The sequence below is a fragment of the Ovis canadensis genome, chromosome 3 (genome assembly GCF_042477335.2).
Source record: "Ovis canadensis isolate MfBH-ARS-UI-01 breed Bighorn chromosome 3, ARS-UI_OviCan_v2, whole genome shotgun sequence".
In the NCBI taxonomy this organism is placed as follows: domain Eukaryota; kingdom Metazoa; phylum Chordata; class Mammalia; order Artiodactyla; family Bovidae; genus Ovis; species Ovis canadensis.
This window is the reverse complement of record NC_091247.1, coordinates 76795068-76812580: the sequence shown is the minus strand read 5'-3', so window position 1 is coordinate 76812580 and position 17513 is coordinate 76795068. Positions and strand designations below refer to the sequence as shown.

General features: G+C 36.7%; 1 protein-coding gene across 1 annotated transcript in view; it reads right to left on the bottom strand.

Annotated features, from left to right (window-relative positions):
• Nucleotides 1-17513, bottom strand: part of FBXO11 (F-box protein 11) — a 110448-nt gene that overhangs the window by 4306 nt on the left and 88629 nt on the right. The window contains exons 12-18 of the mRNA XM_069583378.1: nt 9614-9831; nt 5393-5478; nt 4443-4537; nt 3344-3466; nt 3173-3258; nt 2371-2447; nt 2133-2276 (exon numbers count right to left, since the gene is read on the bottom strand). Coding sequence (XP_069439479.1) covers nt 2133-2276; nt 2371-2447; nt 3173-3258; nt 3344-3466; nt 4443-4537; nt 5393-5478; nt 9614-9831 — 829 coding nt within the window. The remainder of the gene's footprint in view (nt 1-2132; nt 2277-2370; nt 2448-3172; nt 3259-3343; nt 3467-4442; nt 4538-5392; nt 5479-9613; nt 9832-17513) is intronic.

Here is a 17513-nt window from a genome sequence, read left to right as displayed (position 1 = left end):
TCTTTATTTCAATTTCCTTATCAGTAAAACAGGCATAATAGCACCTACCACAATAGGGTTATTATGAGGATTAGTTAATACATGTAAAAGTACACAGTACTAAATAAGTATTAACATGACTCCTATAAAACCTACTTATGTACACTGAATCATATTTAGTTATGTACTAGTGTTTCTCTGCTCCCTGAAGACATGAAATGCTTTTATTTCTGTACACATCTGACCTATCTGTAATTGTTAAGTATTAACCTGTAAATTCCTTTTCTCCTAGAAAAGACTATTCCAAGTGTGTGAGTGCATGCGTGCTGTCACTTCAGTTGTGTCCGATTCTTTGTGACCCCATGGACTGTAGCCCACCAGGCTCCTCTGTCCATGGGATTCTCCAGGCAAGAATACTGCAGTGGGTTGCCATGCCCTCCTCCAGGGGATCTTCTCGACCCATGTATCAAACATGCATCTCCTCAACTCTTGCACTGCAGGTGGATTCTTCATACCACTGAGCCACAAGAGAAGCCTGACTATTTCAAGACCCTACCTCTAATCTTGCAGATGTCCACTATAGGCTCCTCAAGTACTATTGCTAAGGTCTAGTCCAAACTACTGCATACATACAAAGCCTTTTCATTATACTGCATATATGAAAACAAAGCCTTTAATGATTTCGGCCCTGCCTCCTTTCCAGCCTCAACTTTCAGAATCTCTTGCCTTACTAAACCACTGTTTCCTTTTAGACTGTTGTTTACAATGTGCTACTCCATTAGACTATAAGCTTTCTGAATGTTTTATATTTGTTTTATATTTCTGTTTTATATTCACCATTTTATCTTCAGTATCTGTATCACAGTGTTAGGCACAGGTATGTTCAATTAGTAAGTATGCTACTGCTAAGTCGCTTCAGTCATGTCCCACTGTGCGACCCCAGAGACGGCAGCCCACCAGGCTCCCCCGTCCCTGGCAAGATTCTCCAGGCAAGAACACTGGAGTGGGTTGCCATTTCCTTCTCCAATGCATGAAAGTGAAAAGTGAAAGTGAAGTTGCTCAGCCATGTCTGACTCCTAGCGACCCCATGGACTGCAGCCCACCAGGCTCCTCCATCCATGGCATTCTCCAGGCAAGAGTACTAGAGTGGGGTGCCATCGCCTTCTCCGAATTAGTAAGTATATACTAGAACAAATGAAACAGTGAAATAACTACGTTCTATACCAGAATGGCCTTCAAACCCCTAACCCCTCATCTTACCAGTAAATACTCATTTTTCTAAGACACAGCTCAAGAGTGCTTTTACTCCAGAACCTTTCCAACACCTTACAAATAAAACCAACAATTCTGTACTGTGTTTTCTCATTGTATCTTATAAAGAATCCTATCAGAGGATTATGTCATTTACTGAACTACTAGATTATAAGCTTCTTGAGAGTCTATGTCATTAATGGAATCATGTTGCTTGCTGGTAGCAATAAATTTTGTTGATTAAGTCTTGCTATGTTAGAGTAATTACTAGCTAATCTTCTATACAAGGTATGTTTGATGTTGGGTTACTGATACTTCAGGAATGGTGATAATTTGCATTCGATAGTCTCTATGAACAAAATAAACTGGCAAGAGGCAGGGACTGTAAGCTTTTGCCTCAATGCAAAGTTGATTTGACCTTTATGGATACCAAACTGAGCACATCTTGGCTTTAATAATTCAATTCTCTAACAAAGATGGTTGTGAACAGGTACAAATAAGCAATACTTACTGACTACAGACATTTTTATATATTTACAGACCAATTAATTTTTCACAGCTAGTTCTATAACTTGACTTTAAAGTTTATTATAATCATATCACTATTCTGGATAATAAAAAGTCCAGAGAGGGGGTGTAAACAAATTCTGCTACCTTAAAAAAGCCTTACTAAAAAAAGCCTTAAAAAAGTGGCACAAAGTAGCTATAACAGGAGAAGAAAAATTCTGCAAACATGTCTCCTTTAACTCTAGGCACTAACCTCCTAAGCCATCTCAAGATTTAATAAGGAAAGACCATGATTCCCTTACAATGACATTAACTGGCAATGTCATTGATCATTAAAGATATGGAAGAATAATGGAAAACTGGGTTTTTAACTAATGCAAATTTAACAACAATACCTCGACCCCCATTAAATATACAGATGCCACCATCTCTTCCATCATGGATTTTATTTCTTCTTAGTGTAGGATTACTGTCTGTCTTAATCCAGACTCCAGCCATTGCATTGTCAAATATTTCATTGTCTTCTATACAGCCTAGACCTATAAATGGAAAAATTTAGGTTATGTTATTTAGAAAGTGTATTTCTAAAGATAATATCACTGAAAAAAAAAAAAGGTAAAAGATTAAACATACCAGAATTATAAACTAGAATTCCACCATTCTGTCCTCCCCAGATTTTGTTGCGCCTAATTTTGGGGTTGCTTCCAGTCCTATGGATAGAATAGAAAGTAATACTATCTCATTGCTTCTGCTCCCACATCCCATGTTAACAGTGGGTTTTAAACCCACAATAATCACTGTAAGAATTAACAACATAATTAAACATCACCTTCAAGATACTCTGAGAAGTCTGTCAGTGAGGAAATGGGGTTAATTTTGTGTAATTCTATCTTCCCACAGAACAGACTTAGCTATAGATTATTACTATAGAGTCTCCTAATATGTAAACTAAACTGAGGAGGTTAGATTAAGCAACATTTATTATTATATGCTCCCCTCAATATGTAAAATAAAATACGATCAGGAGTACTACAATTCCAAAAACTGGTAAAATACAAGAAAGGAGGATTTAAAGCCTATTAATTTTGCAGAATGAGCATAAAAACAGAAGCTCCCATTTAATAAGTACCTACGACATGTAGGTACCTTACGGTATTTTTACATAGCTTTCCACTCGCCAAGTATGACAGAGTACACTGATAGCTGATAAGGACTGTCATACTGGATGACGCAACAGTGGAAATGAGCTCTTACGGCATATGTGTCATTCAGCCAAAACTTACACACAACTTAAGCCAAGAGTATGATAGAATATGAACACATGTACAAAAGGAGGAATAAATATTGAGCATTTAGTAACTAGGTAATTTTTTCTATTTACCCTACACACTCACAATTCCCTCCCCGAAGAAAGCCAAATGTGGAAAACATTTACCTTATCTGAACCCCTGAATACATATGATTATAAATATCATTGTCCTCTAGTACTCCATGTCCATTGTCATAAAAATAAACACCAACCTAAAATTAATAAAGAATTTTTTCAAATTAAAAAAATGTGTTTATAAGACAATAATTTCCCATACTAAGTCAAACATAACCTTACCTGCTTGCCACTGTGTATCCTATTTCTTCTCAGTACTGGAGTGCTGCCAGTTGTCACCCAGACTCCGGCCAGAGTATTACTATAGACTTCATTCTCTTCTATTACGCCTTGTCCTTTCTCATGCTAAATAAAAGTTATTGACTATAATATGCATCTTGTATAAGCCAAGTAATTTACAGTACAGTCTACCTTTTGAGACAAATTATGACCAGAAAAAAAGAGCTAAGTGGTAACATTCTCTTACCTAGTCTTTACCTGAGTTTAAGCTCAAAGGTTTTATACTGTCCTTTGTGTATTTTTGTATTTTTAAATCTATTATGGTAAGAATAGCAGCACTGGATTTTCTTATCTCATTCTAAGATACAAAACAAACCAAAGTTCTCTCACGTAAGAAGTTAATAATTATTTCAACCTATCACTGGTTCAAAACAAGGTTCAGGTTACTAACATTTTTATTTTCAGTAGAAGATTTAAGACATGAACATTTCTAGAACTAGGAATAAAAATTAGACTCACACCTGGCATCACACAAGGACCTTTCTGAAATTCTCTACATTTTCTTACTTGAATAACAGTGTCAGATACTATGATGACAGAAGACACAGGACTAATACGCTAATACATAGGTTTTTAAATTCTGTATGATGCTTAATTATGTTTCAACATCATGTCAAATGTCTGGCTTTTACAGAAGATAAAAATATTCAAGTCTAGCATTATTAATACTCAGTGATATTATGATTTTAATTAATACTTTTGGAAAATCTTAGAGACTCATACAGTAATCACACTGGCCAAATTCTAGCGTAACAAGTATAACTCAGACTGCCAACCATTTATTGTATGCGTTCAGCCCATACTGCCATTATAATTAGATATTTCAATAAAAAGGTGTTATCTCCTATGCTTAAATTTAGTCAGTTGACAAAATTATACAGAGCACTACACACAAAATATTAAGTCATTCATACACTGGGAGAGAGAAAAAGTTGAATATGGCCTACTTAAAGGTAGACATAATTTTGTATTCTCTTTTCTACCCCAACTTTGATTCATGAAGTTCTAGAACTGTATTTATTAACTGTATTTATTAACTTACCACATAAATTCCACCATGCTGGCCATCATGAATTTTGTTATGTCGAACAATTGGACAACTGTTTGTCCTAATCTGAATTCCTGCTAATGCATTGCCTATTTAAAAATAAAAGTTACAATATCAACATATGGAGCCTAATGGAACATAGTAAGAGCACAATTCTGTGAAATATGTCATATTCAGAAAGATACTTATGATCCATGAAGATTTCAGGACAAAACTAAGGAAACTAGGAGTGTAAGAAGATGCAGAACAACTGCAGGCAGTCTAAGAATAGTGGTTAAGACCAGAGATGCTGGAGTCAGGCTGTTAAGTTTTGACTCCCAGGAATTTTGACTTAGTTCCTGTGTGACTTTAAGTTGCTTAAACCTCCTTGTACCTTTGTTTCCTGACCAGTAAGTGGGGGAATATTTAATACTGCCTACTTCACAGGGTTGATGTAAATATTATATGACTTAATTCAAGTAAGGTACTCAAAAAAGTACCTAGCAATGAGTAAAATTATGTGTATTATCCAGTAAGTATTAGCAAAAGAGGACACCCAGGAACATATCACTGTCTAGCACACAGATACCTAATAATTGTTTGCTGAATTAATACCTCAAAAGTTTTAATGAGGAGTATTTTCCCTTTCTAATTAGTACCAAAGTGTATAAAACTACCACAGAAATTGCTAAACAATGGAATGAATCTAAGGGAACTGCAGACACTCTGTGAGAATAGGGTCTTACTTTTATTTTCATCCCTAGTATGTAGAACAGTGCCTAATACATATCTACTATGTATTAGGTAAATGTTTGTTAAGTGAATAAATGACACAGAATAATCTTCATTGAGAATTTAAAGAATCTAGATCAGTTCTCCTATTCAGAAGGTTTCAAAATGGTCCCTTTACTAATGAAAGGAACACAGGCCAGGCTCTAAAATTTTACAGAACAAAATATATTTACCATAAATGTCATTTCCTTCGATAAGGCCTCGTCCATCACCGAAGATGTAAACTCCACCTTGATTTCCATTAAATATAGAATTCCCCCTATAATCATGTGGGGAAATAAAAAACACAGAAGAATCTATTCAGAAAAGCTTGCTTATTTTATTAAAAGCCCAGCCATGTTCATGTGACCTTAGAAAATTATTTAACTTCTATGAGCCTCAGCTTCCTAATTTATGAAATGAGGAACTACATGATTTCCCTTCAATTCTAAGACTTAAAGCTTTGGAAAAGCCATTCAGTATTTGAGATGCTGGCACCCCACTCCAGTACTCTTGCCTGAAAAATCTCATGGACAGAGGAGCCTGGTGGGCTGCAGTCCATGGGGTCGCTCAGAGTCAGACATGACTGAGCGACTTCACTTTCACTTTTTACTTTCATGCATTGGAGAAGGAAATGGCAACCCACTCCAGTGTTCTTGCCTGGAGAATCCCAGGGACTGGGGAGCCTGGTGGGCTGCCATCTATGGGGTCACACAGAATCGGGCACGACTGAAGTGACTTAGCAGTAGCAGCATTCTTAAAAATTCCCCTCAAAAGTGCTAATTCAGGGAACTCCCAGACAGTCCAGTGGTTAGGACCCTCCACTTCCACTTCAGAGGGCCCAGGTCTGATCTCTGGTCAGAGAACTAGGATCCCACAAGAAGCGAGGTCAAAGGAAACAAAAACAAAACTTATTAATATTTACAAAAAAAGGGGCTAATCCATTTAAAAGAACTTTTCTTAGCTCATCTATAAGCATTTGTTGAATAGTAATTAAGATGGGAATCACATAATCAACTTTCATAAAGCCAGTGGAAAACAATTTTACAGAAATAATTCATGGTCATTGATTTCATTATAATAGTTCTGTTTTACAGTCTTCCGTTCAGTTCAGTTCAGTTCCTCAGTCGTGTCCGACTCTGCGACCCCATGAATCGTAGCACGCCAGGCCTCCCTGTCCATCACCAACTCCCGGAGTTCACTCAGACTCACGTCCATCGAGTCCGTGATGGACCCAGCCATCTCATCCTCGGTCGTCCCCTTCTCCTCCTGCCCCCAATCCCTCCCAGCATCAGAGTCTTTTCCAATGAGCCAACTCTTCACATGAGATGGCCAAAGTACTGGAGTTTCAGCTTTAGCATCATTCCTTCCAAAGAAATCCCAGGGTTGATCTCCTTTAGGGTGGCCTGGTTGGATCTCCTTGCAGTCCAAGGGACTCTCAAGAGTCTTCTCCAACACCACAGTTCAAATGCATCAATTCTTTGGCGCTCAGCTTTCTTCACAGTCCAACTCTCACATCCATACATGACTACTGGAAAAACCAGAGCCTTGACTCAACGGACCTTAGTCAGCAAAGTAATGTCTCTGTTTTTGAATATGCTATCTAGGTTGGTCATAACTTTCCTTCCAAGGAGTGTCTTTTAATTTCATGGCTGCAGTCACCATCTGCACTGATTTTGGAGCCCAAAAAAATGAGGTCTGACATTGTTTCCACTGTTTCTCCATCTAGTTCCCATGAAGTAATGGGACCAGATGCCATGATCTTCATTTTCTGAATGTTGAACTTTAAGCCAATTTTTTCACTCTCCTCTTTCACTTTCATCAAGAGGCTTTGTAGTTCCTCTTCACTTTCTGCCATAAAGGTGGTGTCATCTACATATCTGAGGTTACTGATATTTCTCCCGGCAATCTTGATTCCAGCTTGTGCTTCTTCCAGCCCAGCATTTCTCATGATGTACTCTGCACAGAAGTTAAATAAGCAAGGTGACAATATACAGCCTTGACATACTCCTTTTCCTATTTGGAACGAGTCTGTCGTTTCATGTTCCATTCGAACTGTTGCTTCCTGACCTGCATATAGGTTTCTCAAGAGGCAGGTCAGGTGGTCTGGTATTCGCATCTCTTTCAGAATTTTCCAGTTTATTGTGATCCACACAGTCAAAGGCTTTGGCATAGTCAATAAAGCAGAAATAGATGTTTTTCTGGGAACTCTCTTGCTTTTTCGATGATCCAGTGGATGTTGGCAATCTGACCTCTGGTTCCTCTGCCTTTTCTAAAACCAGCTTGAACATCTGGAAGTTCACGGTTCACGTATTGCTGAAGCCTGGCTTGGAGAATTTTGAGCATTACTTTACTAGTGTGTAAGATGAGTACAATTGTGTGGTAGTTTGAACATTCTTTGGCATTGCCTTTCTTTGGGATTGGAATGAAAACTGATCTTTTCCAGTCCTGTGGCCACTGCTGAGTTTTCCAAATTTGCTGGCATATTGAGTGCAGCACTTTCACAGCATCATCTTTCAGGAATTCCATCACCTCCACTAGCTATGTTTGTAGTGATGCTTTCTAAGGCCCACTTGACTTCACATTCCAGGATGTCTGGCTCTAGGTGAGTGATCACACCATAGATGATTATCCAGGTCGTGAAGATCTTTTTTGTACAGTTCTTCTGTGTATTCTTGCCACCTCTTCTTAATATCTTCTGCTTCTGTTAGGTCCATACCATTTCTGTCCTTTATCGAGCCCATCTTTGCATGAAACGTTCCCTTGGTATCGCTAATTTTCTTGAAGAGATCTCTAGTCTTTCCCATTCTGTTCTTTTCCTCTATTTCTTTGCACTGATCGCTGAGGAAGTCTTTATCTCTTCTTGCTATTCTTTGGAACTCTGCATTCAGATGCTTATATCTTTCCTTTTCTTCTTTGCTTTTTGCTTCTCTTCTTTTCACACCTATTTGTAAGGCCTCCCCAGACAGCCATTTTGCTTTTTTGCATTTCTTTTCCATGGGGATGGTCTTGATTCCTGTCTCCTATACAATGTCATGAACCTCAGTCCATAGTTCATCAGGTACTCTATCAGATCTAGTTCCTTAAATCTATTTCTCACTTCCACTGCATAATCATAAGGAATTTGATTTAGGTCATACCTGAATGGTCTAGCGGTTTTCCCTACTTTCTTCAATTTAAGTCTGAATTTGGCAATAAGGAGTTCATGGTCCGAGCCACAGTCAGCTCCCGGTCTTGTTTTTGTTGACTGTATAGAGCTTCTCCATCTTTGGCTGCAAAGAATATAATCAATCTGATTTTGGTGTTGACCATCTGGTGATGTCCATGTGTAGAGTCTTCTCTTGTGTTGTTGGAAGAGGGTGTTTGCTATGACCAGTGCATTCTCTTGGCAAAACTCTATTAGCCTTTGCCCTGCTTCATTCCGTATTCCAAGGCCAAATTTGCCTGTTACTCCAGGTGTTTCTTGACTTCCCACTTTTGCATTCCAGTCCCCTATAATGAAAAGGACATCTTTTTTGGGTGTTAGTTCTAAAAGGTCTTGTAGGTCTTCATAGAACTGTTCAACTTCAGCTTCTTCAGTGTTACTGTTTGGAGCATAGACTTGGATTACTGTGATACTGAATGTGGTAAGAATTTACAGTCTTAGCCAGTGCTTATAAGACTGGCTCTGTGCATTTCCCTGGTGGTCCAGTGGTTAAAAATCCACCTCCCAATGCAGGGGACTTTGGAAGATTCCATAAGCACTGGGGCAACTAATACCATGTGCCACAACTACTGAGCCCACGCTCTAGAGCTTGTGCTCTGAAACAAAGAGGAGCCACTGCAACAAGAAGCCCACACACTGCAACTAGAGAGCAGACTCCACTCTCTGCCACTAGAGACAGTCCACGAACACCAATGAACACCCACCTTAGCCAAAAATAAAATAAATAATGATAAAAAAGACTGTATCTGTTTGTTTCCTTGCTGTGGCCAGAGGGAGTGTTAGGAACTGACAGCTTAAAGTTTTGACTCTTTTGTTATCTTGGTCTCTTTGTCTAAATATCTTAAGAGATAATTAATACCTATCTGATCTCAGAAACAAAGAAAAAGGATAAGAGATCATTCAGATTTCAAGAGAAGATCACAGACCTATTTACTCATCTATAATGAAGTTTGATGAATTTAAAACGAAAATCACAGCATTTGTAATTTTTCATAAAAAATAGGTTACATGGATGAGATCACTAATAAAAACACCGCAAAATAAATGCAATAGCTATGTTCATTCAGATGAACAGACTTTTATTAGGTAAATCTATTTTATAGTAATCAGGTGTCTAGGAAAAAGAGTTAAAGCTAAATATCTTAACTCTTCTTATAACACAAAACACAAAGTGAAAATATAATTCTCTTCCATAATTATATAGAAATACCTTATTGTTGGGTCACTATTTGAGGTAATCCATACACCTGCAAAGTTGTTTGCATAGATTTTATTCTCTATGAATTGTCCTCTTCCTTTTTCATGAACATATATTCCCCCGGTCTGCCCATGATGAATTTCACATCGAACCACTGTGGGGTTAGCATAAGCTTTTACTTCAAAGCCTGCTATCCGGTTTCTGTGTATGTTGCAGCTTTCAAAGTAACCCTGGAAAACACAGAAATTAAGCCTGAAGATAAGGCTACTTTCCAAAAAGAAATGACTTAATAAACCTTTTAAATGTATACTCCACATTAAGTATTAGAAACATTCAAGAGTTAACAATGAAACAGAGACAGATATATACTAAATTTCAAATTATAAACATTTAAATGTTTTAAGCATTTAATTAATTTGAATTAATTAAATCCTCTAATTAATGTGAGTATATTTAAAGGCAGGAAAGAAAAATAGGGAAAGATTTATTCAATAAATGCAAATAAATACCATTACTGAGTAAGAATATATATTCAACAAAAGGTTTATTTAAGTATTAAAGAAAACCTTAAAAGTGTCCCCAAAATCAACTATTAAAAAGTTGACCAAAGGACATAATCAGAGACTACAGTAAAAGACATAATAATGTTCATTTTAGCACAACAGATAACTGACTCAAAATATTGTGAAGACATTCATATACATTCAATATGATCTCAATTCTATTTGGGAAAAAAAAAAAAAACACACACACACAAAAAACCTGAAAGATAAAACAAGAATATGACAGTGTGATTAAATGAGCAGTGGTATTATGCATGTTTATGCATATCCTTTATGCTTCTCTAAATTTCTTAGGACTTTCTACAATGGATATATTTTACTTATTTTCTAAAGATAATAAACATTACTGTAATAGTGATATCTTAAATTCTAAGACCCAGTCAGACTGAATGTTAGAGGAAAAAAATGAAAGTTAAATGACAGCACTCCTAGAGGCCATTTCATACTCCTTGTCTACCTCCCTTCAAAAACTCAATGTGTTCCCCTCTCATTAAATTCCCTTTAGCACTAAGTATTTTCTTACGCTACTTCCATGTACTATCTTGTGCTTAATTTGTTATATCCATTTTTACCTGATTATAAGCTCCTGAAGAGAAAGGGTGCCTCTTTTACTAACTTCTGGAGCATCTATTTAAGATTTTACATATGGTAAGCACTCAAACATGACTTGGTAAACTTTTTGCCAAATCTAGTAGAGGTTAAAACAGGATGTAACTCTGAGTATTCTAATATACTACATATTTAACTCTTTAAGAAAATGTCTCTCTGAGAATAACATTTAGAAGTAGTTTTCAGGTTTCATTTCCCATGAATAAAGTACAAATCACTTATAACTTACCTGTTAGCATATAGGTTATAAATTTACTCTTTTTTTAAAAATTGGGGGGTTGCATCAAAAATAGCTCCTTAATATATGAAAAAATTTTTTCTTCTTTGATTTATACCAAAGAAAAAAAAAAAGGATCAACACCAGGTGTATACAGACTATTATGGCAAAACTGAGTATCAAAGAAACAAAAATTGTAAAAGAGATTAAACTGAAAGAGATTAATGTCAGATTGAAACAATTCAACATTTTGATGTTTTCATCATTGAGAAGGGAGCTCAACTTGTTTCTCTCTCTCTCTGTCAGGAGTTGAATGATATACCCTGAATGGTAAACTTGGGAAACAATAAAGTGAGTATGCTCAATTCAGCTTCACTTTTTCTCACAGAAATGAGCTGCCCTTAGGGGAGTATACCTTCTTTACTATTCCATGAACACTGCCTGTGACTAAGTAGATAAGCCCATTTTATTCCAGGGTTCAGTTAAACAGACCCATTTAGTTCTCATTCTAAGTTGTATCATCCAATTTAACCTTTAAGGGAAATGAAGCTGATATATCAACCTCCCTATGCTACTTCATAGCTTTGATTTCTTAATTTGCTCACAATGCGGCAGGAAAGGTATGCTATTTACTGGGCTTCTATGAAGATTCCAGTGACAGGACAGTGTCATGTTCTGGCTGTGCTAGTGCAACATGTGGTACTGCAAGTATACTTTGCTACAGTGTATCTACTAGAAAATTTTCAAATGTATGGTTGCTTTTTTGGCAACACCACACATCTTGCTGGATCTTAGTTCCCTGAACAAGAACTGAACCCAAGCCTTCAGCTGTGCAAGTGCAGAATTCTATCCACTAGACCACCAGTGAGTTACTTGTTTTCTTTAGGTTTTGATTTTGCACACTCAGGAGAGTCAACTAGGACCCACAAGTTTACTAAGGCAAACAGCAGTCCCTTTCTTCATTTTCCCTTGTCCAGAGGTCCCCATTTTCAGTTCTTTTGACTTACTTTCATATTTTTAAGTGAAAATGTGTACTGCCTTATCTTGAGTTTGCAGTTTTAGGTATTAAGTGTTGATCTCCTATTACGAAAGATGAGATTTTGCTCTCCTACAATTATCTTGTTTTCTTTTGCTTAGATATCCAGTGACAATTCTATCCTAAACTTGCTACTAGTTGTTTAAATCACTTTTTTTTTGGTGGCTGCGAGGCACAGCTTGCAGGGACTCCCTGTCGGGAGACTAGGGATAGATCCCATGCACTTGTCAGTGAAAGCTTGGAGTACTAACCAGTTGACTGCCAGGGAATTTCTAATCACTTCTTTTTTTTAGAATTTTTGGCTGTGCTGGGTCTTTGTTGGTGCGTGTAGGCTTTCTCAAGTTGCGGTGAGCAGGGGCTGCTCTCTCTGCTTGCAGCATGTGGGCCTTCTTACTGCAGTGGCTTTTCCTGTTACAGAGCACAGGCGCTAGAGTGTGTGGGCTTCTGTAGTTGCAGCTCACAGGCTCTGGAGTGTGGGCTCAGTAGCTGTGGCTCAGGCTTAGTTGCCCCAAGGCATGTGGGATCTTCCTGGATTAGGGATGGAACTGGTGTCCCCTACATTGGCAGGTGGTTTCCTAACTACTGGACCACCAGGGAGGCCCCTCAATCACTTCTTAATATATTTGTATTCATATTAGGTTCTTCCTGAATACAAGCAGTTTTAGAACCTGCTCTAATCTGAGTTGGTTACCATGATCATAGGCACATGGTTATTTTACCATACTGTAATTTAGAGATTAAAAATCTCCCCTAGTTCTATCAAAGATGGGAGTTGTAATCTGTATCTTTTGTTTTAAGATAGCTTTCAAGAAAAGAAAGTAGCAAAAACTTTTTGAAAAGAAATTTTTTTCCTTCATGCTCTTAGAATCTCTTACATTGCTACAACTGTGATTTCATTACAGTCAGAAAGGGCAACACTTGATTGACACATAGTTTTATAATACCATAACAAAACCAATCTATTGTTATGAATTAAAGGATTCAGTTAGTGTAATTTTGCTTTAAAATACTTTTTAATGAAATGCATCTATTTTGTTAAGAAATGCCTTTAGTGCAAAATGGTGTAATGGACCATAAGAAAACGTAATTCTACTTTGCCTTTTAAGATGCAAACCATGAAAGCTCTAATATATATATAAAACTCCAAGGGCACAGACATTTTCCCAGATTACTCCTTATCATAAAATGATTTATTTCCCTACCAGAAGATACCAGATTGCTAACAGCTTCTTTTATATTCTAAAATAAAAGCTTGTTAACTTTTTAGTACAAGCATTTCTAAATCTCTGATATATAAGTCCTTAAAAATGATCATTCTACCAAGCTAAAAAAATTAAAATTGATATAAAAATAAAAGGTGAGATAAAATATTTTTTCATTAAAATTTTTTGAATTGAAATAGTCTTTATTAAAGATGACAGAATGAAAGGTATTCAAGAGTTTCTCTTAAACTCCCCAGATAAAAAAGGAATGAATAAAAAGAGACAAATGTTATCTTCATTGAAATAAATGTCTACAATCCCAAACTATACTCTATCAAACACTTGCCTAATACTGTGATATGTGGATAAGGAAGACTAAGGTGAGAGCTAGCAAATGTACTATACACCTTTAGCAAGGTATGTTTCCCCAAGTAACTGTTCTAATAAGCAAGCATAACCAATGATCTACTACGCAGTGACATCTAGTGTCATGAACAGAACACAGGAGAGGAAGGAAATAATCCCACAGGAATATTTTCATAGAAATAATTTAGGCACAGGGGCACACACTAATGTACAACTTCTACTATCTAAAACTTGCATTTTTTATCTAAAGAGGACTATCCAAAGTAAAAAGTAGAGGAAAACCATACTTCAACATAGTTTTTGTCTACTGTCAATCTATCATGAGTTAAAATTCATAAACCTAGAATATGTATCTTGAAATTTTTATAGCAATTTGCTACTGCTATATTTTAATTTTACTTTATGAACATAATACTCTGCAACAGACTGAATATTAAAACAAAAAACACAAAGAATTGGGGAACTGTAGATGTTGATAGAAAAATTATTTTAGGAGTGAGAATGGCACTGTGGTTATGTAAAAGAAAAAGAAGGAATCCTACCTTTAAAAGAAAGATACATGCTGAAATGTTTACAGATGAGATGATGATATCTGAGATTTGTTTCAAAATAATTCAGAATAAAGAAGAGAATAAGCAATGTATGAGGAAGTACAGATGAAATAAAACTGACCATGAATTGAAAGTTTGAACGTGGAGGGTGGAAACATGGGAAATTCATTACAATATTGTCTCCAGTTTTGTATATGCAAGAAGGATTCCATAAAACAAAAACAGATTAAAAGAATCAGAGATAAAAACCATACTGGAAACAAAATAGAAAAAGAGACAAAGATATGTAGACACAGTAAAATACACAGATTTGAGGAAATTACACAGAATCCCAGGTGGTGCTGGTGGTAAAGAACCCGCCTGCCAAAGCAGAAGATGTAGACATGTGGGTTTGATCCCTGGGTTGGGAAGGTCCCCTGGAGGAGGGCACTGCAACCTACTCCAGTATTCTTGCCTGGAGAATTGCAAGGACAGAGGAGCCTGGTAGGCTACAGTCCATGGGACTGCCAAGAGTCACACATGACTGAAGCAACTTAGCATAGCACAGAACAAAGGAAAAGAACAAAACAACATAGAACATAAGTAATAGAGAAGATAACTAAGTTTCTAAAGAAAGGAATATATGAAACAGAAAAGTAGTAAAAAACAAAACAAAACAAAACTATTAACATACAACAAAAACACCACATGGATAACTGAAGTAGAAAAGCAAATCTCCATTAGAAAGGAAAAAACAAAAACAAAAACCCAGAATGATCTGACTTCTCAGTCACACTCAATTATAGAAATATAAAAACAACTACCCAATTCTGAGTGAAAGAAAATAAACTATATACTCAGCAAAGTTAAAAGGTTAATGGGTAGACATTTTCAAGCAGGAAGAATTCAAACTACAATACCCATACGCCTTTCTTTTAAAAATAAACAAAATCAAAATGGCTAGATGAAAGAATAGCCACACCAAGAATGAATCAAAATAAAATTAGGAATGGAAAACCTGTGATAAAAGGACTGAAGGTTAATAAATATAAATACAGACCAATAACTGTAGGAATAGAAATGTTTTAAAGTACTCAAGAAAAATAAAGATACAAATAATGGAGTACAGAGGTGTGAAATATAAAGTATTTTTTATAATTTTTCAAAAGTTTAAACATGCAGTTAAATATGACAAACTCTAGAACCATACCCTTTGAAATTCTAGGGATGTCTTTTATACAGGGCATGTAATATTTTAAAATATTAAGATTAAAAAAATGACAGAAATTCTTTCACCATTCATTCTTGCCAATACAGGAGTTTAAATTCTAAGCAGGTCATAGACAAGGAAGAGGAAAGACAATTTCAGAGAACAGTACAGAAACTAATTTAAATATTTACTCTGATGTTCTCTGAAGTTCTATTAAAAAACAAAGTCAAATTTTAAAAAGGTTAACCTTAGTGATACTCTACCAATCATGGAAACTAACACAACAAACACCTTAATAATAAAGAACATTCTACCAAAAGATTTTAAAAGATTGTATCACAATACTAAAATAGATGAGAGGCCCAAGATATGCTTTATTCCCATTTTTTTCCTTATAAACCTATATAATTTATATATTTCCATTAAGGATTGGTGAGATTTCATCTGTAGGATCGCCCAAGATTTGTCTTTTTAAAATTTATAAACTTGAATCTATAAAATGTAAACTGTACTGGGACTGTGTGAACTGTACTGGGACTGTATTATTTGATGAATTTTAGTAAGTGACCATCAGCATTAGGTCTTTTAAAAATGAGGAAATTTACTCAGGTTAAAGTTATTTTGGTACCTCAAATCATCTATGAAAGAGACCAGTGAAGTGAGTGAAGTCGCTCAGTCGTGTCCGACTCTTTGTGACCCCATGGACTGTAGCTTACCAGACTCCTCCCTCCATGGGATTCTTCAGGCAAGAGTACTGGAGTGGGTTGCCATTTCCTTCTCCAGGGGGTCTTTCCGACCCTGGGAATGAATCCTGGTCTCCTGCATTCCAGGCAGACACTTTAACCTCTGAGCTACCAGGGAAGTCAAAAGAGACCAGAGGCATGCATAAATATGATACTTGAAACTGTTCATGTAACTCTGGGGCTAAGTCTAAAGGCAACACAGGCAAAGAAATACTAGCATAGTATAGTTTCATTACAAAAATATGAGTTCCATTTTGAATTCCATTTAAGAATTATTGCTAGGGCTTCCCTCATGATCCGTGGTTAAGACTCCGCTCTCCCAATGCAGGGGGCAGGGATCTGATCTCTGGTTGGGGAACTAAGATTCTACAGGCCATAGGTAGGGTGTGATTTAAAAAAAAAAAAGGAAAAATTAGGGGAAAAAAAAATATTACCAACACAGGCCTCTAAGAGGGGGTAGATTCTTAAGACTCTTTTTTTTTTAATAGCAGAAAGCATTTATTAATACATAAGTACTTTATATGTATTCTATTGTTTAATCATCAAAGGTCTTTCAAGATAGGCACTATTATCCCCTTATATAACTTTGTAGTCAGTCTTGTAGAAGTGGCTAGCATGTAATGGTAGCTGCAATGACTCAGTAATTCTGCACAACAAAAGCCCCAAAGCTCAGCTTATGCCAAAAAAAGGATTTTGTTCTCAGACATCTAGGGGTAAACTAGTTGACCGGAGAGTTGGCTAGGTGGCTCTGCTGATTTTTGCTGGGGACCAGCCAGCCAAAGGCTGATCTAGGCTGGCTTCCGTAATGTGAATCTGCTTCACACATCTTTCATCTTCCAACGGACTCCCCTGGGCATGTTCTCATGGTGACGACAGAGGTACATACCCATTTCAAGACTCTGGACTGCATCTTGTTTGCTAACATCCAACTGACCAAAGCAAGCTGCATGGCTGAGCCCAGGGTCAAGGGCAAAGTGAGAGGACGCTGCAAAACTAGGTAGCAAAGAGTGTGCCCAAAGGAAGGAGTGAAGAATTAGGACCATCATTGCCATCGACCACAGAACCCAATCTATGTGTGCTGTATAAATGAGCCAGTGCATGTCCAAGGCTCTGAGAAGTTAAGAGCTGAAGGTTACACAAAGCTATGCTTTGAACCCAGTGAGGATGAATTCACTGAAGACTCTTATGTTTTGACAACCTCCATACTTTTGCTGAGACCTCCTAATTTCCAAACTCCCCTCTTTCCTACTCCTTGGGAAAAAACAGCTACAATTTACAAAAAAAAAAAAGTCAATTTTTAAATTCTAGCTGGAGAAAGACAAGTGGTCATCTTCACTGTGCTTTCTTATTTATAGGCCCAAACTATACAGCATGAGTTTTTAAGTGAACTATTTTTCTCAGGTTATAGTTATCCCAGGAATACAACGAACTGGGGG